Here is a 25,662-nt window from a genome sequence, read left to right as displayed (position 1 = left end):
GCCCTGACATACATATAACATACACCGAAGTGTGGGGTCTAATATACTTTGACTTGAAGTGTTGTACTGCGTGGTTGGTAGAGGGGGATGCAGGTGTCACTGGCGGCTCTTTGTCAGTACAGTCTCATTAAAAGGTCTTTGTGGTCTTCTTCTTTTCACTGTTGACTATGATGGCTTTTGTAAGTTAGAGATTAAACGCGCCATCAGTTTCATTATGGTTGTGCAGGCTTTCTGGTGAATACATTGCGGACACCCCATTATACTCTGCTCCAGCCCGTCTAATCTCACAGCAATCCTTTGCACTCTCAAATTGTCAGAAAAATGTCTGCGGCCTCTAATTGAGCTCATACGTATTTACAGTTTAACATAGCATATTTTAATAGACCTGTTTGTATGTCTGAAAGAAATGAAATGCACCAAGTATGTATTTTAACAAGCTTTTCTTTTCTCTCTCTGTCTCTCTTTTGGTTTTCTTATTGGATCCATTGGTCTTCTGCCCTGCATTTGATATGACAGGTAAGTCCACCTTTTGTATTTATTATAACGCCTCTGGGCTGGATAAGCGTGTATGCACTGACCGGCATAGTGTGAATGTTTACTAAATTGTATCTTAAGTACTTGCTGCACCAGGGATGCATTTAGCTCAATGGTTTTGTAAACAGTGAACACATTCTCTTTGCTCAGCTGACACTTAGAGAATGGGGCAATTCCATTTATGCAGCCAATCTCACTGGCTACTGGAGAGATGCCAATCTGCCCTCACAGATAGGGCAGAGAGAGGGAGCAAGGAGAGCGGGTAGATTAGCATTTATTCATCCTGACACTGATCAGATAAATGGGAAATGATAAATGCTGTCTTTTTTACTGCGCTTAACCTGTGTAAACTTTTTATTCAAAAAGAAGCGTCTACAGTCTTGCTGTGCCGTGCCTTTGAAACGCTTAATCAAAGTGTTGTCTTGGATTCAGATTTATTTGAGGTGATCTGACTATGAATAATGAAACATGATGCAGTCCTTCCTGATGACTCATTTATCCTAAACTGTGAATAACTTGAGCGTATTTCTGTGTGCCGGGTAAAGGAGTAGACTCATCAACTAGGAGGACAAAAAGGCTTCGTTTTGAATTCAGTCTTGGGTATGCATATTTTATTATTTCCTTGTTGGTTACTGAGAGTTCTTTTAAAAGCTTCTAGTGACCCTACCTTGAACAGTAAATCTAAATGTCCATTGAGGGCCGCTTAATTAATTGCAAACATGTTTTATTGCTTTAATACAGATGCACAGAATGTTTGTCTATATTAGAATGAGATGAAGTATACTGTGCATTGAATCAAATGAAGTACTTTTTCTTTAACATTATAACATATTTGACTAGCCTTGTAAATCCAATATTACAATCATATTGAACATCCAGATGAATGTAGTTTGATACTTTTTTTATGTGTGTCTTCTCTCCTTGAACACACTAATTTACACAGTTTATTTCTCATGCTTTAACCATAATTGTTCAGCCCCATTATAATAATAATACTACTACTTTAATGTTATATAGCGCTTTACAAATTGCTCAAAGACGTTTATTATCACCATTCTTGTGACGGTCATCGCTGCAGCAAATATTATCTCAAGCATATACAATAAATATCCCTTTATTATTTAAATTCTTTATTGGTTTTGTACAGAATACTCCCATTTTAAAGTACCTCCACACTCAGATGCAGAAATGGCAACCATGCATTTTATTGATCACTATTTCCTTGTGTGGGTGCTGGAGCACAGTTTGTGTCACACACATGTCTTTCAGTGTCTAATTTCTAGGGCTATTGACACATGAAGAATATAACTGGATTGAAAGAAATATATATCAAAACATGCAGAACCTACAAGATTTGGGGTGGAGACAAAATTGTAAATGTATGTAAAAGTTGAAGCCTAAATTATCGGAGATTCTTTTTGTCTCATGAATTGCACCAGGGTATATCTGTAAAGGTATGAATAACAGTAATACATGAATAGAAAATCCTGAATGCAGTACCGGATAAAGCTTTGTAGTTCAGCCACCATAATACTCTGAACATTAGGCGCTGACCCACATCTGCTCTTCTGCGGGTAACATGGAGCCCCAGATGCAGGCCCAGCTGTTGCCATGTATTATCTCACTGACTATTCCTGATGTTTAATGTTAAATGCAAGACAAAACATTATCATGGGCTAATCCAACCGAGCGATGGCAAGAAAGGTATTTACAACATACACTCTTATTAATATGATATATATATGTATATATATATATATATATATATATATATCATATATCATTATTATTATTGTTAAAATAATGGCCACCAGTCTTCTGTTCCTCTCTCACCTACTGACTCACTGTAATGAATATTCAGCTGCCAACCGTGCCCCCATTCTCCAACCAGTTTCACCTTCCTCATCAGCCACCACTGCTCTGCCTACAGTACTATGTAGGTAAGAATAATGACTCTTCAGTGATTATTATTAATTCAGTGTTGCTTGAGTATTGTGCATGTAAATGAAGCAGTGGGTGTAGAGAGCTACATGTTGCCTGCAGAGTTAGCCTAAGTAATGAATGCATGTTTTCCTATTGGACATTTGTCTGTATTCGTAAAGCTATTATTTGTTCAATTTTCCCAATATCTGGGAGAAGTTATTCTTAGTTTAACATCACAATATTTTATTAAAACGGAGATCTATATCTCTTTCAAGGCTAACAACAGTATTGTGTTAGTGGCTTTTTATTTAATTCAGTGGAGTAATATTGTTAATGATTTCACATTCATAAAAACAACAGCAGCAGTGTTTGGAATGAGGAAGATAAAGGAACGTACAGCAAGAGAGAAAATGCTGTGTCAGAGGTTTTGGTTTCAAAGATAATGTTGATGATGATTAGAATATTGATCCTGATAACCCACCTGTTATAAAAGAAGCAGTGGAAAGCCACCCACTCATTGTCATTAGTCATCACCGGCTCCTTACAGCCTACTGCAGTACATGCTGCCACCCATGATTTAGCTCTCCATCCAGTTATGAGGGGGTGGTAAGCGTTTATTATGCAGCACAGTCCTAGTCCCAATGAGATGGCAGAATGTTGCTCGATCGATACCCCTCACAGGAAGCCAGGTTAATTAATTTTTTAAGGATTTGTTTGTGTCTGTGAAGGGCCCCCCTCACTGCAGGTTGTGATGCAAGCTATTTCCCAGACATTTGCAGAGTGATGCTTTGTCACTGCCGCACACATGCATCACTGCTCAGAATCAGAGGTGCAGTATGTGCAGGCACACAGGCATAAACATGCTTACACTATTTGTGTTTATTTTTTTATTCCACTGTTGTTTTTATGTCGATGATAGTGAGGTTCATTTGTGTTTATTTGCATCTCAGCTAGCACCTACCTGTACAGTTTGAGTCTGCAGGATCTCTCCATTGTTAGTGTTTGACCTTTAGATGTGACCCTCGCCTCATGTAGAGAATGCCCTGCCTTTTTCTCCCCCCTATATTAACTCTACTTTTATAAACTTCTTTCGTTTGTGACTTCTGATCTAAGCATTGCACTCAAAACACTGTATTCTTAGACGCCATGGTTTCCAGGTCTGTTGGGCTTATTTACAACCAAACACGAACAAACATAACTGCATGTGCACAAATACACCACATGCTCAGTTTAACACACATAAGCTATGGGCCAATAGTGTCAGACCTATTAGCATGTGCATTGTACATACAACCCATGTACATCGTCTGGCTGGCAGACAGCTGCGGCTCTGACAAGTACAGAACAAATGTAACGCCTGCTTGCCCAACTGCTCCTAAAAGAGGCAGAATGTCACACCTTTCTGACTGAACAGTCATCTTATTCGTGTAAGACAGTCGCAAATCACCATGTCAACCACTTATCATCTTCTAAATCAATTCTGGATTTACATATATATATATATATATATATATATATATATATATATATATATATATATATATATATATATATAACATATATAACATATGATATCATATCATATATAACATATCATCCTCATCCATCAGTGAACATTTGAAAACGTTAGGGAGCGATAAATACATTTGTTATCACTATGATAATTTTGGTCACCACTCATCTGTATTGATTTTTACTGAGCATCATCAATCAAGGCATTTATAATGGATACTGTCTGCTGGCGCATATCTGCCCTGAAGGAATTATCACCCCAAGCTTAGGTCAAGCAGAGATTTGATCTATTGTCAGGGAGATGAATTGATGTTTTTCTCTACAGTTACTGTGTTTTATGGGCACAGAAAAGAGAGCGGGAGGAAGAAGGAAGGTAAAGGTGAATAGGGATAGAGATAAGTCTAAAGTAGTGAAACGTCAGCCCTCCGGACTCAAAGCTTTTAAAATATTCAGAGCCATTCTCCATCACCTTTTGCCCCGGTTGCTTGTTCAAGAAAGGATTGAAATGAAATCAATAGCTGTGCCAGTGTTGGACTCTCTGCCAGGCATCATCCAATATTCATACAAATGAAGCTTCACAACCTCAAATGTACCCAGCAGTTGTGTTAAAGGGTCTGTGAAGGACTCTAAAGGGTGAAAACTGTAGACAGGGATGTAAAGAAAAGAAGTAGGTGTCCGCATCATGAAGCCCTACCACACTTAACGCAGTCTATTGCATTTACATGATATGACAGGTTATGATTAACAGCTACGTTGATTCTTTAGAGTAGGATGCCCTTGGGATCATGAATACAAAATGGGACATTAATCCCACATGGCAACTTTAAGCTATCATCCCGCCCCAAAATGTCTCCCCTTAAAAATAACTACACAATGTATTGTTTTGTTACTTGAGCACTACATGCACTGCATGCAGACTGTTCATTTAGTTGTTCCCCAGAGATAATTAACTTGTTAACAGCCAAAAAACATGAAAGTCCATTGTGGGTATATTGCTCACACTGCACCTTTATTTTTAATCCTACATGGACCAATTCCTCAGACATTGCTTGGATGGTAATTTCTGAAAAAGAGTCCCTTTAGTGTCACAGACCACTGAAGGTAGTTTCTGTTAAAAACTCATCATTCAGTGCAGTTTGGCGTGGATGGGCGTGAAGACAAACTACTTGAACATAATTCTGAGCAGAACGTCATACAAATATACAAACAAGTTACAGTTTTGAAAACTAATTGATGAATTCTATGTTGTACGTTTTTGATGAAATTTGAGGAATAAACAGTAGTTTCCCAATGGATGTATATTATATAACATGAAAAGCATGTTTACTGCCCCTTGCATTTATTTAGGATTGGAATAAGAAAATAGTTTTAATTTAGTGCACTCAAGTGCAAAACACAGAATTCCTAGCAAATCCGTTCTAATAATAAGGATGATTAGCCTGTGGTGGGATTTTACCTGAGATAAATCCTATGAGCTGGAGAAGGAAAGGGAAGTAAAGTATATCCTGTGGCTCACTTTGTAGGTCCATCCAGGATTTGACAATATGTGATTACAAGAATTACAAGAATTCTTCTTTAGAGTTTGCAGTTTTTCCTCCAATGTGAGCAATATGTCCACAAAATACTGGAAACACTGTCTTTATAGACTGACACTATTTTAATCAGAACCACTCATAATGAGCTTTGGTCAAATTAAATGAATCCTTTACCCAAGCAGTTTTTTCACATTTCTTTTCAGACATATTATAGCCTGAGGGACATTTGCACTTCTTCTACCACGCTCTGTATGATCCACCATTTTAGAGCTCACCAAACGATCTCTAACCCGACCAATTCTTACCTGTTCTGACCCTTTGTTGCATATTGTTCAAAGAACACCAGAACACCAACTGCACGTGCAATGTTGTTGATAACTTTTTACTCTTATCGAAACTAATTATGTAATGATTGTCAGTGATTTCTTAAACATGTTTTTATTCCTGCTGACTTACAAGTTGTAAACATTATCTTAATTTATCGCAAAATAACACAAAAAATGATGCAGATTGATGCATTGGATTTTTTTCAGAAAAGCCGCTGCAAATTCAGTATACTGATGTTTCCTTAGCTGTGAAGGTTTGCAGAGTATGGTGCACAATAGGTAAAATGCAGCCACAGTATGAGAATATGCACACTAGAGAGCAGTCTGTTCCCTCTTTCTGCAGTAGTTGTGATCCTCCGTCTCCCTCTCTCTTCCCCCCTTCTCACACAACATACTGTTCATGTCAAAGAACCCAGGAAACACAACATCTGTCAGTGCACTAATTTACACAATGAACACCAGAGGAAGAAGGATATATATACACCTCAAAATGACCTTGTATTCAACAAACATTTTACATTACATGGAAACACAGTGAAAAACATTGTATGTGCAAATCTTCCTTTAAGCTGCTGGATCATTTCTTCAATGATTCTGATACAATTGGAAATTGTATTTTGATTTAAGTTTGCATGGTTTTGATGATTGTTGCCTTTAGTGTGCTTGATTCAGTGGAAGGAGCCATGGCTCCTCTGTGAAATCCAAAGAGTGAGAGGCAATAAGAGGCATAGCTTTAGATCGTTGACACTCTGCTTTCTTTACTTGGATAGTGCACAGATAGTGATGTAATAATATGGAAATATACTTGCCGATTGAATAGTGATAGATCATTTGAATCTATTTTCAGCTAGGCAATGTGAAGGGGGAAATAAACTACACTGATAGCGAGCCAACACATCGAATGATAAAACAACAAATATGAGAATTAAAACAGAGAAGAGATCTAAAAGACCATGGATTTTACATTGGAGATGAGATGCAGATATCCCTCTGCCCCTCTTTTTTCCATATTTAATTTTTTTGGTTCAATACACTGCAGAAACACATCTCTCCTGTTCATTTGCGTAAAGACTGCGTCTATTGTAATCCATCCTTTCTAACAGGCTTCTCACGTACAAATGACTTTACTGTGAATAGCAATTCATTTATTTAAACATAATTTTTTGTAGTTTTACAAAAGAAATAGATTATCTTTTATAACTTTTTATCCACACTTGCAGTTCTTTTTTTTAACATATTTTACACAGACTTGTATTTTACATTTTTAATCCAACGTAAACATTTTTTTTATATTTTAAATGCTTGTCAAATATTGTGTTTACCATAATACAAATGGTTTTATTTTTTAATTTTTTCATCTTACGTGTGTCCCGTTTCTTTTTAAACAATAATTAAATGTCCTGAAGTAGAAAGACACATTAAAGCTCAAATATCCATCCATGAGAGAAAAGTCTCAGTGCCCACGATGTATTCCTCTCTGGTTTACTGTAGAACATCAACAGGTCCTAGAGTCAGGTGGCCATTATCCCCTGTGGTCTCAAATATGCAGTAGATAGCAGTCGCAGTAAATCCACTGCAAAATAGTCAGCCGCATAAAGCCCACTCCTCCACATCACAGTGAGATGCTGTGTAAAAAGAGTCAGAAAAGATCCATTTATTCCTTCTTTTCCACAATATTCCCCTCCCCGGTGTATCCAAAAAGGGATTGTATTTCCAGATAATCACAGGGAAAGACGTATTCACAAAGCATGGTCACACCTCACATTCCCGAGAAGGTTGTTGTTGGCAAGTGCAAGAGCCATATTCATTGATGATTACCAGAGCTCCCTCAATGTGGTTAGGTTTATAGTCAACATAGTACTCCGGTGTAGAAATTGCAGCCATCTGCTGCATGCTTTGCTTTTGCTTCTGCTTACGGCGCTGACTGCTGAAGCACTGCCTCAGTTGTCTTATTCCTGCTGGAAAGCACTTCCATGCCACATACAGCATGAGCACAATGATGAGAAAGGAAAAGATGAGTGCCATGGTGCCAGTCACCACCTTGTGGATCTGCATGGTGCTCTCCAGGTCATCATGGCCCACTGTGACAGTGAAAGAACTGGTGACCACCTCACTGCCCTCACCTTCATAAGGGTTAGGGGTAAATGGGCCAAGGAAAACCGAACCCCCCTGGGCCAGATCCCTTGTAAAGGCGTACAGGCCTGCTGTAGTTACCTCCATTGGGCGATCCTCGCATAGCTGGAAAGCATATACAGCATCTAACACATCCTCGCCCTGTGCGGTGTCGGGGCTTGAACACAGCAGGGAATTGTCACGCTGGCCTCGGAAGGCACTCAGCCAAGAGGCCAAAGCACACACGTTACGACTGCACTCCCAGTCATTCCCTGCCAGGGTAATGCTGTCCAGAGAAGACCAAGAATCCAGGATGCGCTGGTCCACGGAGGTCAACCGATTGGAATCGAGCATCAGCACCTTGAGGTTGGGTGCACTCTCAAAAACATGTGGTTCCATGTACTCTATTTCATTGGCTGAGAGGTCAATCTTCTCTAAAAAATGCCATGTCCAGTCCAGTGTGTTGACAACAACAGTAGCACGATTGTTGTGCATGTACAGAGTGCGTAAGGAGATGAGGCGAGGGAAGTGGGCCAGGTTGACTTTAACCAGCTCATTGTGCTCAAGATGCAACTCAGTCAACTTGAAGAGGCCAGCAAAGGAGTTTCTCGCGAGGCTCTGCAGTTGGTTGTATCCCAAGTCCAGAAACTGCATGCTCCGGCAGTCTTGAAAAATCCGCACTGGGACAAATTTTAAAACATTGTAGCGCAAATGCAAATTGGTGAGCTTTCTAAGGCCGTGGAACAGGTCAGGTTCTAGTGCCTGCAGCCTGTTGTATGAGAGGTCCAGGATACGCAGGTTTGGGAGGGGCCTGAAGGTGCCATTTGGCAGACTGTCAATCCGGTTGCTGCTGAGGTCTAACTCCTTGACCCGTCTTAGCCTGTCAAATGCACCCTCCTCTACAATGTCAATGTTGTTGTGATCTAGATAGAGCCAGGTGAGCTGTGACAGACCAACCAGTTGGCCTTCACGCAGCTCGGTCAAGTTGTTCTCTCTCATGGACAGGCCCATGGCGCTGCTCAGATTGCGGGGAATGTCTGTGAGGTTGAGCCCCTCGCAGTACAGCAGCTTGCTGTCGCAGCGACACAGCCTTGGACAAACCCCCTCCACCAAGGGAACCGTTCTCAGAAAAATCCCCAATATACACAGTACCAACCCAGGGGGCTTCTTCAGTGGCCACTTTAAGTACAGTCCAATTAGAAGGAAATCCATTAGCATAAATATCCAGAGATGTCTCTGAGAAAATGTCCATTGAACCACTCTGGATATTGTTTTTGCAGCAATCACATCATATTGAATCAATTTAATGATCTGTTTCGTTGCAATTTTGTTTTCTACCTGTGAACAGTGATATTAGACTTCATTTACTTTGTCAACCAAAGGAATCTTTGTTGAAAATACAAAAAGGATAGAGGGCAAGTCTCCTCGCTTATGTCAGATATCAAGCAGTGGGTGGAGAGTAGAGGGGATGGAAAAAATAAAATTGTCCTCATTGATCGATCTTATTTGAAAAGATTCCTACTCACCCCTATCCAAAAGCTGACAATCTCCATTCAGCGTCTCGCTTTGTACCCCGACACTAATTATGTGCGAATCTAAAAAAGACCCCACTGTGGTACAAATTCTTTCTCCCCCCCCCCCCCTCCCGTCTCTCTTTTCAGTGGACACAAGATCCTTGGCAGGCTTACAATGTCTTAGTTCTCCTCAAGTGAAAGAGCCAGAAAGAGAAGGAATCCAAGTAGCTTTCAGCTAGATGGTAGGAAGTGCAAGTTCCCCTGTCTGCATACATGAGCTCTGTCTCTTTTGGTCCTCCGCAGTCCTCTGCTGCAATGATCAGAGGGAAGAAGAGACAACCACAGAAAGAAAAAAAAGACCAAGGAAAAATCTTCTTAAATATCTGTCTCGCTGTTTTCTCCTCCCCTTCCTGCTTAAGTTTCAGCAGCTCTGTCAACACATATTATCGTCCATCTCTAGAAGCAATCACTGACTTGTAAGGTTTAAATCCATTCAAGCGGGTGACGAATGCAGAAAAAAAAAAAGGATTTAAAGAGGTGAACCCTGTTCACTGTTGTCTTGGGTAACAGTATTCCTTGTCATCTCAGCTCATCTTGGTTTCGAAGCCTCTTGCATCCCCCGTGGAGAGCAGTTTTCGTTCACTCCCTTGCGCTCCCGGTGTTTTCTCAGCCGGCTGCTGAAGGCTGGTGCTGGTATGGCATGGACGGTAAATGTGGAAAGCAAAGGAGTACACAATCCCTTGCAGCAGAGCAGTACACTGACAGTGCATGCAGAAGCACCTTCTGTTCACTGAGTGTCGTAAGCCACTCACAATTCAGAGTGCTCGCTCTCTTTCCCTCACTCTCTTGCTCTCTTTCCCTTGATCGCTCACTAGCTTTTTCATGCTGCTCCTCTCTCTCTCTCTCTCTCTCTCTCTCTCTCTCTCTCGCTCTTTCTCTCTCCCCTCTTCCCTCCTCGCTTTTCTCTTGCTGTGTTTTTCTCTGTGCCTGAGACATTTACATATTTAGAATGGGATGGGCTTAAACCAGGAGCTTTAATGACCCCCCCCCCTCCCTCTCTCTCCCTCTCTCTCTCCCTCTTCGTCTCTCTCTCCCTCCCTCCTTCACTGACTGTAATGAATTGGGCCATATAACGTCTGCCTCCTTCGACGTTGCTATGAGAAAGCAGTTTTCTGATTTCAGAGTTGCAAAAAACATTCATCCAATGAATAAAAGGCTGTCATGTATTAGTTCCACCTATAACACAGAGAAGGATTTGCATGTATATAAAAAATCAGTTGTTTCCATGTCAAAGAACAAAAAAAGAGGAAATTATATAAATAAAAAACACCATATGATCACAACTACACCCACACAACTAACAAAATGGAAAAATCATTTCAGTAATGTAGATACAATTTAAATATACTCATCATGTAATGCCTTTGGAGTTTAAATATCACTTTGTGTAACGAATCAATCTATTTCTATTGATACACATTTTTGGCACGAATATAGTGAGTCAAGACTGGAGGAGGACGTTCTTCATTTTATCAAACTGTCCTGTAGCCAGGCATTTAATGCCATTGTCAATTAGGGCTAAGCTATCCATTCTGAATACAGATGTAATTGCTTGCCACATAATATTAGCATTAAGCTATAACATAAATATTCTTCTCACAAGGTTCGCTCTAGCCTTGCTTTTCTTTTTTTCTGGAATCACTCCTAGGCTTGCCATCGTTTTCCCATTAATTTGCAAGAACGATGAGCTGTGACAGCACCTTACATTCCTCATATCAGCCAAGTTTCGTACCATCTGTTCTTTTTTTCCTCTCAGAGGTCAATATATTTTTACTGACAGATGCCATTACTTTGACATCAGTTATCCTTGTTCATTTGGTTGTATTTTTTCTTTCTTTAAGATAATTTAGATCTATCAAAACTCAGTCTGAACAAAATTATTACCGTGCTTTATGCGGTTGGTGTAATGCATTACTGATGATGCATTATTCTCTCTTCTTCAGAACTGGGGTCTAAAACTCAGGTCACACTTGGGCTAGACCAAGTGAAGAACAGACAGCGTGACACCTTAAACGGATGTTTAAGGTGTCACGCTGTCTGTTCTTCTGTTCACTGTAATATGGTGTTTTTTGTTGGAGATGGTAGTATATCATTAGCATTTTCTGTGGAATAGCTGTCTAACATAGGAAGGGCTTTCCAAAGGTTCTACTTTATTTTACTATACAACCATATTTCATCCCAGCTCAGCTCTTCAGTCATATGTGTATGGAAAAGTCAAATATATCAAGTACTAAATCAGGAGAGTTACCTTCAGAATGCTGCGTAGAAGATTAGACGGTAATTCATTAAACAAAAATAATCCCCACCCAGTGGTAAAACCCATTACTGCAATATCACCATAGGCCTTATCTGACTGTTACACTAGCAACATTTTAAGCTGTTTATCTAACTGAGCTTTATTGAAAAAAATAATGAATAGGAGCTAATATCCAGTATCGATGAGTGATTATAATACAGTTAACAACAGTTATATTGTTAACTGTATTATAATCACAGATATCGTATTGGATTGCATGAGCAACTAGAAAATTTCACAAGAAATTTTGAAAGTGTGGCTACTACTGCCGTAAGACGTTGCAATGTATATACATTACTGGTAGTGAGATGTGTTATTGAGGTACATTATATATATATGTATATATATATATATATATATATATATATATATATATATATATATATATATATATATAGGACAGAACTTTGCTGCAACATTATTATGATTATTGCACCTATGTGTGGATTGGAGATATATATATATATATATATATATATATATATATATATATATATATATATATATATATATATATATATATATGCCAACCTTAGCTGTGAGGGCTTGATGGTGTAAATATGAATGGGACAGCACTTTGATGCAACATATCACGTGATTACATACACAAATATTGTGTACAATTGTGTATTTATTTTCTATTTAATACAATAATCCTCATTTGAGCTTTATGTTAAGATACACTTAAATCATGGGGCTTTTATGTTGAAAGGGAAGACAGAAATTAAGGAATTTCTTAAGAATTAAGACGTCGCAATATATATACATTACCGGTAGTGAGATGTGTTATTGAGGTTATTGAGGTACATTTTTATATATATATATATATATATATATATATATATATATATATATATATATATATATATATATATATATATATATATATACACACCAACTGAGGTAAGTTAGCATTAAAAGCAATATCTGTATTTTTGAGGTATACGACATGCTGTTTCCCTGTGAGAATACAATGGTTTTATTACCTTGTTTTCTTTACCATTGCAACAATGAATGACAGTATGAAAGATGAAAGTGGTATTTACAATTTATTATCAATGTTTCATGCACAATAGGACTCCAACAAACAATTTAGGCATGAACAAAACTCTAGTGTAAATAAACATTTGGTCTCAGTTGTGATAGCTAGGAAAACAAAAAAATGTGTATCTCCATTTAATATGAAGAAGAATCAACATTATGTTTAGTTAATATTAATATATTTTAAAATGTAAAAAAAAGAGTAATATATCAAAATGAAAAGAGAATCAGAAATCCAAAGTCGAAAAAAACAAATATTTTTTTGTAATAGTAATATATTTGAAAATGTTTAAAAAAATGGCAACATGGGGGGAACAATGTATAATCGAACTCTTATGTTCCCAACAAAGAATTATTTGTATTTAATTAAAACATTTTTTAGTTTTCCAAATTAGAACAGATGATACTGAAGAGACTAGATTCCATAAAGTTGATACGTGTTGTCTCGCACTGTGGTGAGGACTGTTGCCATGTCTTCTCCCTTTAGAAGACTCAGCTCCTTCAACGTCTGGATTCCCATACCAGGGTGCATCCCTTATATTTTAAGCCATTTTGTCCTGTCTAACAAAAAGCTAGCCAAATGTAATAAGGGAGAGGGAGAGAGAGAGAGAGAGAGAGAGGGAGAGAGAGGGAGAGAGGGGGAGGCAGGAGGAGAAAGGGAGAGAGGCAGAGAGAAAGAGAGAGAGGGAGAGAGGCAGGAGGAGAGGGAGAGGCAGGAGGAGAGAGAGAGGGAGAGAGGGGAGAGAGGGGGAGGCAGGAGGAGAGAGAGAGAGAGGCATGAGGAGAGAGAGAGGGAGAGAGAGAGGGAGAGAGGCAGGAGGAGAGAGAGAGAGAGGGAGAGAGAGAGGGAGGCAGAAGGAGAGAGAGAGAGGGGGAGGGAGAGAGAGGGAGGCAGGAGGAGAGAGAGAGGGAGAGAGAGGCAGAGGGGCAGGCAGGAGGAGAGAGAGGGGAGGCAGGAGGAGAGAGAGAGAGAGGGGGTGGCAGGAGGAGAGAGAGGGGAGAGAGGGGGAGGCAGAAGGAGAGAGAGAGGCAGGAGATAGAGAGAGAGGGGGAGAGGGGGAGGCAGGAGGACAGCGAGAGGGGGACAGAGGGGGAGGCAGGAGGAGAGAGAGAGGGGGAGAGGCAGGAGGAGAGAGAGAGAGGCAGGAGATAGAGAGAGAGGGGGAGAGGGAGAGAGAGAGGGAGAGGGGGAGGCAGGAGGAGAGCGAGAGGGGGACAGAGAGGGAGGCAGGAGGAGAGAAAGAGAGAGAGGGGGAGGGAGAGAGAGGGAGGCAGGAGGAGAGAGAGAGAGAGGGGGAGAGGGAGACAGAGAGGGAGAGGGGGAGGCAGGAGGAGAGAGAGAGGGGGACAGAGGGAGGCAGGAGGAGAGAGAGAGAGAGAGGGAGGGAGAATCACTCAAAATCAGATTAACCAATATCATGTCAGCCACGGAAAGGGGGGGGGCAGACAGAGTTAGACAGACAGGGGGCGGGATATAGATCGAATGGCGGGAAAAAAATAGCACTCAAACACTCATGCGAAAAGCCCTTTGGGAGGGGCAGAAGAGGGAGAAGACCTTGAAGCAATCATGTCAGCCATCTTTTAACCAGAGCTGCTCAATGTAAAAAATTACAACTTTGCCTCTCTCCTACCCAAGACTTCAGTTGGTTTGTTTAAATAAAATAAAATGAATAACCATGTTTAAATCCATGAGTCAGTCACAACAGATATGAATAAAAGCAGCAAGCAGAACATCAACACAGTGCATAAAACATTTACATCCGAGTAAAATCATACAAAAACATCCTTATATTTTAAGCCATTTTGTCCTGTCTAACAAAAAGCTAGCCAAATGTGATAAGGGAGAGGGAGAGAGACAGAGAGAGAGGGAGAGGGAGGGAGGGAGGGAGAGGGAGAGGGAAACAGTTCAGTTAGCTAGCTAGATAGCTAGCTAAATATGTAGCTAGTTCATGAGTAAACAGCCACTCACCTTATGCCGTGTTCACACCAAAACAGTTGCGAAATATTCGCGCGTCCAGATTACATGTTAAGTCAATGCACAGCCGCGTTAGGTTGCGAAAAAGCGAATTTTTCACCGGGCGTCGCGATAGAAGCGAAACGGCGTCGCAACGCCGCTTTTTCGCTGCCGTTCAAATATTTCAACTCCAGCGAATAATTCGCATGACGCGGAGTTGCAAAAGCCAATCAGCGTTGAGAAGCTCCGCCCGGGATCACCGCGGTTACTGAATGAAACTGCTGGTCCGCTGAAGGAGCGCTGGAAGCGGCTTCATTATTCAGACACTCGTCCTGGAGGAGTCGGAGCTGTGTGCGACTACGGATACTATTATGAACCCAGACACGGGGCGGTTGATGTTCCGACGTGTGTGGGACGTCCTCAACAAGTATAAAGCAGAACTAGAGGTTATTTCAATGCTGAATGGCGGAAATAGTAAATGCTTTCAAGACACAGAGATAAGCCCCGCCCCCTTTCCCCCGCGATGGTTGCGATGAGTTGCGATGGTTGCGAAAAAACGGATTAACCACATAGAGCGAATTTTTCACCTGCGGCGCGATATAGGCGAAGTGGCGTTGCGAAAATTCGCAACTGTTTTGGTGTGAACACAGCATTAGACAGGAGTCAAAGATGCTGGAAGGCGATGCTGTAATGCACTTAACCGAAAGCCAAATCAAAAAGAGCCAATCAGACTTCTTCTATGGGAAGAGCCTAATCGGATTCGTTGTGTTGTCCATTTTTCCCCAGCAACGACAGACTCATTGGGTGAAAGGTCGATCCAATCTTTTTTTTCTTCTTTTTTTTCCAAATCCAAGTTGCATCTCCTCACTCACCAACTCTTTGGGGTCCGCGCCCACATCGACACGGGTGGAGTCTGTGTGGAGCTCCGCCTTTCACCGTGATTTGTCAATTCAGGTGTCAGTCAACATTTTGTGTGAAACTACCCAATAAACACTCAGGAAATCCCTAAGGACCTATCCACCCACCTACGCTGCAAAAACACACTAGCCAGATAGACAACACACTACCCAGCTAAAATCTGCTAAAAAAAGTTTTTCCTTTTAGTGTACTGCAAGACAACACATAGAGATGGCACCTCAGCTCTGCTCACAGCTGGTCAAGAGTACATCGTAAACACATACATACAGAGTGCATATGTTGTTCTGAAAATTGTTTTTGAAAAAACAAAACTGAAACATGCACATTGTGTAAACATTATTTTATTTTTTTAATCAAAAAACGGCCATGCGCGCTGTTCACGTGCACACACACACGCGGGCGCACATAGACACACACACAGTCAACCATTTTTTTAGTGAGAAAGAGAGATAGAGAGAGAGAGAGAGAGAGAGACACCTGTTAGCAGTTAGCCTGTAGGCAGTTAGCCTGTTAGCTTGTCAAGTCATATTCCTCCAGTTAGAGTGTGAGAGTGCGTGTCACCGGTTGTCATGGTGACAGCCCTGATTGGCTAACTTAAAGCAGCTGTGTTACTGTGTCACAGAGGGAGACTGGACTGTGGATTTAATGAGAAAACAACCTTTCAAACTATTGTATTTGACAGACAACCGTGAATCCCATCACGAAAATAACGAAATCATGAGAAGCGCAAGACTTCTGAGAACGTTTCCGTCTACTTAAATATTTGTAAGGATTTATAAATGAGAGCGTAAATTCAGTTTGTAAAGTGCTCACGTTTCCGTCATGAGAGAAAATTGTGGTGCGATTTAACATGGAGGTTGATGGAGCAGTTGGCCGGTCTTCATGTCGCTTTCAGGCTTGCTGACAAAACAGTATACATTTGTTGGATTCCACGAAGCATGTGTACCACAAGCACAATATTTCCAACGTTTTCATATATAAATTATGCCTCAAAAGTAAATTTTTATAAACGTTTTAAACTTTAAATCATTTCTCGACGATAAATTATGGCACTGTGGGCACAAAGATGTATGTTTTTTTGCTCTCTTCAGTCCGGAACCCCAGTCAAGTGAATGGGACAATTTCTCGCCGTTTTTCGCACTTTTCAGAAAAATGGCCGGTCGAATCTCTTAGAAAAGTCATAGCACACGATTCCCGATCAGGCCGCACGTTTTGATGTATTTTTTACGCATGTGCTGGCAACGGTGTGGGAGGAGATACGCGCCAAAGTTTTTGTGGGACTATGATTATTAAGCCCGAGCAATACTATGAAGTGCGCTTTGCTGCAGGGGTCTATGACCCTGCAGCTGAAGCCACACTTAACTAATCCCGAGCGGGTTCACATATATAAAGTATTGACAAACGTTTTCTTGAGCAGCACACCAGACATGTTTTTATGTCTCCAAATCTATTTGGACACCATTATAGGCATTTTTAAAGGCCAATTATACCGAGAAACCTGATTTACCTAACAGCCTTGTACTTTGTTCTGACCCTTTCTGGAAATCAACAGCTTAACCTTAAATGCTACATTCACCACGAGGGACTTCACAATACTCCCAACAAAAAAGTATTATGGTTTATGTGACAGTAAAAGAACTGACAGCCATTGCACTAATGGTCACTTTGTTGAAACCAAATTTATTCCCACTTATACTTGGTTGATACACAGTGAAGTGTTTTTCCTTTTTTATACCTCCGTTGCTCAGGAATGTCTGAAGGAGTTGTTTTTCAAATTTTTGCACAAATGTCCACCTGAACTCAAGGATGAACTGACTTTATTTTGGAGGTCAATGGTCAAAGGTGAAAATCAATGTGACCTCATGCCAGGCCTGTTCTTTTGATATCATGAGAACGCCTCGAGCAAACTCGTTCAAATGTTACACAAATGTCCACCTACATTCAAAGATAAACTGATTAGATTTGAGTGGTAAAAGGTCAAAAAACAAGGTCAATATCATCTTACTTCCGTCTAAACCTCATGAATGCAGTATCTCAGGAACACCTTGAGGGGATTTCTTTTAAATTGGCACACATGTCCACTTGCATTCAAGGTTGAACTGACTAGAATCTGGTGGTCAAAAGTGACTGTGACCTCAGAAAACATGTTTTTGTCTATAACTCAAGAATTGATATGCTAATTATGACATTTCCCACACATGTCTGATCGGATAACAATATTGTGTGAAGGCATTTTGGGCAGACAGTAAACTCCTACATTACTGGTTGGTGGGCGCATACAACCATGAGGCTATATTTCTAGTTTGTAAGAGAAATCATTTGAAGTTCATGAACAAGTCAAACCTCTAAGATGTATGCACGCTTGAATAAACATGAACTTTTTTTGAAGTATATTTTACCTTAAACTGCAATGTCTCCAGATCTGTCTCCAGATCTGATCCAATATGTGAATTTCACCACAAACAATAAAGTATTTAGTGAAGGTATAACAGCAACAAAGACGTATTTAGCACCAAAGAAAACTTGTCCTTCACATGATCTGAACATCTTGAAGTTGGAATCCTCTCTGCTTCGCCTTTGCTATATTCCCTCTTAGCTGTAATGGATGACTACACCATCAGCTAATGACTTGGTGCACTATAATGACTTGACACAGCGAACAGGAGATGAGAGTATCCAGACCATCAGTTTTAAGACTTTAAGAGCTTTGGCTCTCTGCTTTGAAGTTAAGGTCAGCACAAGTGTGAGTGAAAGTGTGTGTCCGTGTATTTGTGGGTGAAACACACATGTCTACTGCTGGCACACTAACATGAACACAGTCATATAAACAGATCCAGCAATAGTTCAGATTGATGGCTGATAAGGATATGAATTAATCTTTTGATGAGATACCTTTGAGTAACCTTCATTTTTTTTCCTCTTAGCATAAATCATCAGCTTTCAGTTTAGGGTTTATGTTTGGAGGTACCTCCAAACCATATCAAATTCTATATCAAACCAACAACAAACAATAAACCAAGTTGTCAACAAAATAGTCCAGTATCTTTGTCACCTTCAGCAAGTAGCTGTGGATTTGTGTGTGAAATGAAAGAAAGGGTTATTATTTGATATGGGTGTTGAGCTTTTGTATGAGAACATGGCTCGATAGCGCGCCCTTTTGAGTAGCTCCAGCATTGTGTATCACCTAGTTGTATGACATTTTGGTAGGTATATGTAGCATGGTGAGACATACAAAAAGCCTCTTGAAGGTATACCGTAAACCCATCAGGAAGTTTGCCATTTCAATGTTATGTTTTTTTTTCAAATGTGGTCAACATAATCTTAAAACGTTTGCCATGAAAAATGATCAAATATCTCAAACGTTTTTAGAAAAGCCTTAAGACCTTCTTCATTCAATTCAATGCAGTTTACTTTGTATAACCCAAAATTACAAATTTGTCTCAGCGGGCTTTACAATCTGTACACATACAACATCCCTGTCCCGTGACCTCACATCGGATCAGGAAAAACTCCCCCAAAAAATTGCAAAAAAAAACTTTCACAGGGAAAAAAAGGAAGAAACTTTTGGGAGAGCAACAGAGGAGGATCATTCAATGAATATGACAGAACTTGTTCATATAATGAGTAGTAGGCATGGATCATCCATGTCAGCAGAAGGAGATAGAAACGAGGGTTATCAGCAGGGCCGACATGGCATGAGGCAGGACCGGCACCAGACAGCCACGATTCATGGAAACTTGAGGCGAGAAAGCACAGAGGCTCCAGGGAAGAAGTAGACTTAGTAATGTGCATTGAAGAGACATGAATTCATCCAGGAGAGAGAGAAGAGGAGATCAATGTATCCTAAGATGTCCCCCAGCAGTCTAAGCCTATAGCAGAACTTCTGAAAATTGGAGGGGCAATCTCTCTGACGAAATAACGGGGTGAGTTGCCCTCATGAATCGCAAGGGGAGTTGCCTGACTCTCCCTCTGAAAAAAGCTTCCCGAATCAACGGTCGGAGCCAGCCCTAACTTTAAGCGCTATCAAAGAGGAAAGTCTTAAGTCTACTCTTAAATGAGGTGACCGTGTCTGCCCCCCGGACTCAAAGTGGAAGCTGTTTCCACAGAAGAGGAGCTTGATATCTGATGCTTCATTGTGGTGATTGAAAGGATTCATTGAATGCAATGTGGCTGCATGGTGAATTTCGATCCTTTGCCATGAACAAATAAACCAATGTAACTCGATGCTCAGATCATGGTCAGATATTCTCCAAATTTCACAAGTTTGATGAGACTCCAGGCCTGAATACATCTACAGGCCAATTGTTGATCATGGTCATATCACCAACTATTGGAAACCGGAAGTGGTGGTGATCTCTATACTTAGTCGGTAAATCCGATCCGCATAAAATTCCAAACAAATGTAAGATGTTCATAATGCCAGTTTCTCACACACATTTAAAGTTCTAAATATAGTTATCGATAGCACCGGAAAGTAGGGCTGAACGATTTGGGAAAATAATCTAATTGAGATTTTTTTCCTCCAATATTGCAATTGCGATTTTAATATACGATTTTTTATTTTTTTAATTGTATCCTCTCTTTTCCCCAACAAAACATAATGAATGATTTAAATATGACCAACACAATATTAGATAGATTTAGTGTCAAATGTTCTTTCCCATTGGCTGGGCCTATTTGTTAGAATTAAATAAAAAGAGGAGTGGGAGGAAATATGAATTTTTTTAATCCCATCCACTTTCCACAAGTCAACATAATTTATATATTTGTAAATATTTAGCTTCCTGATTACTAATCAACTCATCTCTCTCTCTATTTTATTTTGCGCGCACACACACATATATACATATATGTATGTGTGTGTGTATATATATATATATATATATATATATTTGCACACACACACACACAGCACGAATTTACCAATGGCAAGATGTAATCTGTGCCCAAAACACTGGAGCCTCGTCCATTCATTAAGCCGTGCAGCCAGCACCATATTTGACGCGTTGTCCGTCGTGATGCAGACGTGTTTGTCCTCGTTGAGATCCCGAGCTCCGAGGTTTAAATCTCCGTCAATAAAATGGACTGTAAGACTCTGGTAAGGCTCAGCTTTGCGGTTTGACCACAGATCAGTAGTGGTAGCAAAAAAGTCCACCGTTTTAAGCTCTGTGGCGACTTTCTCTTTGCACTTTTTGTACAGCTCCGGTATGGCAGTCTGACTGAAATATGTACGGGGGGTATCCTGTACCGTTTTCAAGCGTTTTTATCAATGCCATGGACCCAGGCTTGGTCACCGGGCTGAGAGGCATCATATCTTTGGCTATGAACTCGGTTATTGCCTGAGTGATTTCCCTGTGTCGTTGTGAATTACGTTCATATGGATTGACGCTTTCAAACATTTCGGTCAGTGATCCCTGTCTTGAGGTATTTGGCTTGTCTGGCGCACTGGTGCTCGGCATCTTGGCCATACAACTGTCATACGTTGATTTGTGGTGTTTTTTTAAGTGCTGGAACAAGTTTGTAGTGTTACCCCGTGAAGTAGCAACAGGAGCGTGGCAGGCTCTGCACACCTCACCTGACGCTGCGCAGCATCTTCTTTTTTGAAACCAGAACAGCACGTCAGTGGTTCCACACCACCGACGTGCTGTTCCTCTTCGAGACTAAAGTCTCAGCTGTGTCAGTTTCTGACTGTTCCGTGGATTCCATTACACAACAGGTTTACGGGCCGCATGAAAAGTTGATGCAGCCGAGTTCTCCGCTCTTTCGCTCGCATCACGTGATGACGTTGTAATCGCGCACGTTGCGGTTAGAAAATCTTGTTTTATCATATCGCGATATTATCGCAAATGCAATTAATCGTTCAGCCCTACCGGAAAGTTTTGTTTGATATATTTGAGTGACCCCTTTTTTTCTGAGTATTATCATCACGTGCCATTATGACTAGTTGTGTCTATTGACAATAAGGAAAGCATGAAGCTTTTAATCTGTACGTTGTTGAGCAGTTCATTATTATATTTTTTTAACCAGCCAGTGGTGCTGCACTGCAGGCTTTTAAGCCCTTTTTGAGTGATCAATACTGAAACAATAATGTCTCAATTAAGTAAAGTCAAGCAGTACATTTGAGAAAAAAGATGAGAACAAGGTCCTTCACTGGCTCTCTATCTGACCACTCCTTTAATAACTAATAATCAAACATGTGAACATTTTCAAAGTCTTGGAAAGCTTTTATGATACAATGTCAGATGTAGTGTTGTATGAATTGATTTGAAATATCAAAAAAGACTCAAATCATCAACATCCATGAATACAGGCCCGTTATTCAAATCATTTATTGAAATCAGAGAACGTCTGACTGTGTGAGCCCAACAAAAGAAGGCAGATGATGACTAATTGGTCCGCTGCAGAGATAATTTTGATCGGCAGCTGAGAAAGGGTTCTTGTGGGAGTCGGTGCAGACACGTATGCCATAGAGTGGCTGTGCGTGGTATGGTGAGGAAACAGCAAGAGATGATTCTGCATCTGCAATTGAGTGTGCCCTCCAGCAGATGGAGGTTTATCTCAGTTTAAAAGGGTCACAAGTGGACAGAGAGTTAACATTGCGCTTATTCAGTACTTACATGACATAATTCCATTATATAATCAGCATTTTAGGACAAATTTAGTAGTGGAGGGAATGTACTCAAAGATTAATTGAGATTGCCGTGGGCATTTTGAATTATAACCATCACTGTCTTATCTCAGATATGCATACGGGCAGGTATAGCTCATGGGGATGAGTGGTTGTCCTGCAACCACAAGGTAGCCAGTTCGATCCCCATAGTTTGTGTCTCGAAGTGTCTGAGCAAGACACTGAACCCTAAATTTCTCCTCCGGTGCCTCACTAAAATACTAAGGATGGGTCAAATGCAGAGAATACATTTCCCCACTGTGCGATTAATATGGTATTATTCCTATCTGATATTGTAACGGTAAAATTCACCCTACCCGGTGTTGAGTCTTTCCAAGAATCCAGAACTTGTCTATGAAATCATTTATTTCCTGCGCAGAGAAGAGTCATCCCTAAGCAGAGTCACTCTGGACTCTGCTCAAGCACTGAGGATCAACATGTTACATGGGCATTTATATACAGAGAACAAAGATAGGTTAGGACAAAGAAGTCTGGGGTTTCAGGTTGAGGCTAGAACAAAGGATCAGACCCCCTGGTCTTCTTCCTTCCCTTAATTCATGACCTGTCGGCATACAACCAAGATCTACAACTAAGGATAGAAAATTCCCATTACAATATACACTACAGTAAATCAAGAATGTGTAGACAGTAACCCAGAGAAGATTTTTGTTAGCGTTCATCCTGGGTTTCCTTCACACTAGACCAGGGGTCGGCAACCTGCGGCTCCGGAGCTGCATGCGGCTCTTTAGCCCGTCTGTTGCGGCTCCCTGAGGCTTTGATTAAAAAAAAAAAAAAAGACAGACAACTTTTTTTTTTTTTTTTTTTGCCCAGTTGAAAAACTTTTAAAGGGAATTCCTCTTATCTTGGAGTTTTGGGTGATATTGTGTCACTGAAAATAAAAGTTTAAATATTTCTTTCACTAAAATGTGCGTCACATCGCTGTCAAGCCTCCGCCCCTGCAGCTGCTACTCGTGAGTCAGAGCCCCGCCCTCGCGCGCAGATGAGTGCGATTCCTCAACTGCTGCAGCAAACTGAGTAAAGTAGATATACTTTCAGGAAGTGGATCACGTCTCCAAACTCCACTACTGCTGCTGGTTTTGTGTCAGCTCATGAGACACTGAGGCGTCCGTTAGTACAAACGGATCCGTCCTCCGTTTGCGGTGCTCTAGTGAGGAGGACGCTCAGTGTAAACGTAGCAAAAGATATGCGTTTAAAATGTAAAACTCACTGAATAGGACAGGTATTGAACCTGCTACTTTGCAGTTACAGGGCAAACGCTCTACCACATGAGCCACAAATATAGATAGACCTGAAGGTCTGTATAGTTGTGTTTTTAATTAACCTTAATGTAGCCGACACATGACTATTTTTTGTTTGATAGTTATAAACAGGTAAAATAGCAATACAATGTAAAAAAATGTCTTTATTCTTGTTCTATAATTTCATAAATACAACAAACTATAGTTTTTTGTATATATAATATGACTATTTATAAAACTTCAGAAGCTGTGATATCAAATATTTTTTGCGGCTCCAGAAAAAAATTTTTTGGTGGAAAAAGGTCAAAATGGCTCTTTGGATACGAAAGGTTGCTGACCCCTGCACTAGACAAAAGCGATCTCTATCTTCCTATGAATTTAAAGGGGGTTATACAACAGTAACTGCAACTGCGGTAAACCAAACAGGAAAACATACCATCATAATGTTCACTGGAGCATGTGACAGGGGGAACATGGCTATGACTATGGGTTACAACTCATTGAAGCATGTATTTTTAGATACAAAGTTTGCTTTGGTAAACACAGTCGACTGCTCAAACAGAAAAATCAATATAGCGTATCCTCATGATTTTCCCATGTTTGAGGCTTTAAAGGTGGGTGAAAGTTTGGCTTGATGTATGGATAGAGGATTTATAGAGCAAGATCAATAGCAAGCCTGGCAAAGCTTTCCATGGTGAAGTGAACATTAGGATCTGCATATATAGTGTGTTTATCAAGAGAGAAAGAAAGAACCAATAATCTGTCTGAAAAGACCAAAATGGGTTAAGTAAAGAAAGTGTGTATCATCGTCGGTAGGAAATAAACTGTGTACTAATAAATCTGGGGGTGGCTTTTGGAAGCAGCATGATCTTAAATTGTTTCTAGTTTTATGTGACTCTCCCACCACAAACAGTAATGCGCTGCACTGTGTAAATTGGGCAGCCATCATAAAACAGTTCTCAACTTTCTTTATTTAACACAAGCTGGCCACATGTTTAAAACTTTAACCAAATGTCTGTGTGTTTTTTTTTTAACCCCCTGCTTTATATTTGATGCCATCTTTCATATCTAAGACCCCTAGAGCTGCTTTTGCCTCTTCACCTTCTTTGATGCTTGATTTTCTCGTTTAGTTTGAACTGTAAAGCCTTCAGTGTTGCTTGGATAAGAGGCATTGCCACTTCAGAAACCTCCAATAAACAATGGTGGCTAACCTTGGCATAAAGTCTGACAATCACCATGTCCATATTACTGCTGCATAATGTTGAGTTGTCCTCTGCTTTCTGTATTTTATCCCTCCTGTTATGTTGCGGGTCAAATTGACCCGTTTCAAAGTTTGAACATCTAGGAAAAATATTTTAAGGTACTTTTTCTGTATGAAACTTATTCTGCTTGCCTTAATTGGTGTAATCAACGTAATAAAATAAATAAATATCATGCATTTGTAACCCCCCCCTTGTGAAAGACAGTCTTTCTTACTCCCTCCTACCATATGTCATCACATTTCACACACACACACACACACACACACACACACACACACACACGCACACACACGCACACACACACACACACACACACACACACACACATGTTCACCGCCCCATGTATAAAGTTGTACACATTTCAAACTTCAAACAAAAAAATCAGGTGTTTGTTATGGGAACCATCTCTATCCTGCTTCATGTGCCCATCCCCCCACGAGAACCACACCTTCCAGACTTAACAATGCTCCTTATCTTCTCACTTTCCCCCTAAATACACCTTTATTGGACCGGGAGCACTAAAGTAAGGGTTTCTTTCATGTCTCTTTCAAGTTTACTCTCAATTTAAATCCTTAAAATTTCAAAACACATGTTATGGTAGACTAATGCAATTTATATCTAGGTTTTCCCAATGTACCTAAAAAATAGTTTGAACTTGTATTTTTCATTAAAACGAGTGAGTTATCCTAATGGAACTCTGATCTATGGAGGGGTGAATAACTCCATTCCACTAAAAGTGGATTGAATTG

General features: G+C 40.3%; 2 protein-coding genes across 5 annotated transcripts in view; one reads left to right on the top strand and one right to left on the bottom strand.

Moving 5' to 3' along the window:
- The window catches only part of ctnna2 (catenin (cadherin-associated protein), alpha 2), a gene marked incomplete at its 5' end in the record, with an annotated part of 275,443 nt that overhangs the window by 150,695 nt on the left and 99,086 nt on the right, over positions 1–25,662 (top strand). The gene's annotated exons all lie outside the window — the stretch shown is intronic.
- lrrtm1 (leucine rich repeat transmembrane neuronal 1) lies at positions 7,583–9,160 on the bottom strand (the record flags this gene model as incomplete). Its single annotated transcript, XM_079220386.1, has 1 exon — positions 7,583–9,160. The coding sequence occupies one exon, from the start codon at positions 9,158–9,160 to the stop codon at positions 7,583–7,585; it is 1,578 nt and encodes a 525-aa protein (XP_079076512.1).

The sequence above is a fragment of the Taurulus bubalis genome (genome assembly GCF_910589615.1).
Source record: "Taurulus bubalis genome assembly, chromosome: 6".
Lineage (NCBI taxonomy): Eukaryota > Metazoa > Chordata > Actinopteri > Perciformes > Cottidae > Taurulus > Taurulus bubalis.
This window is presented reverse-complemented; position numbering and strand designations above follow the sequence as displayed.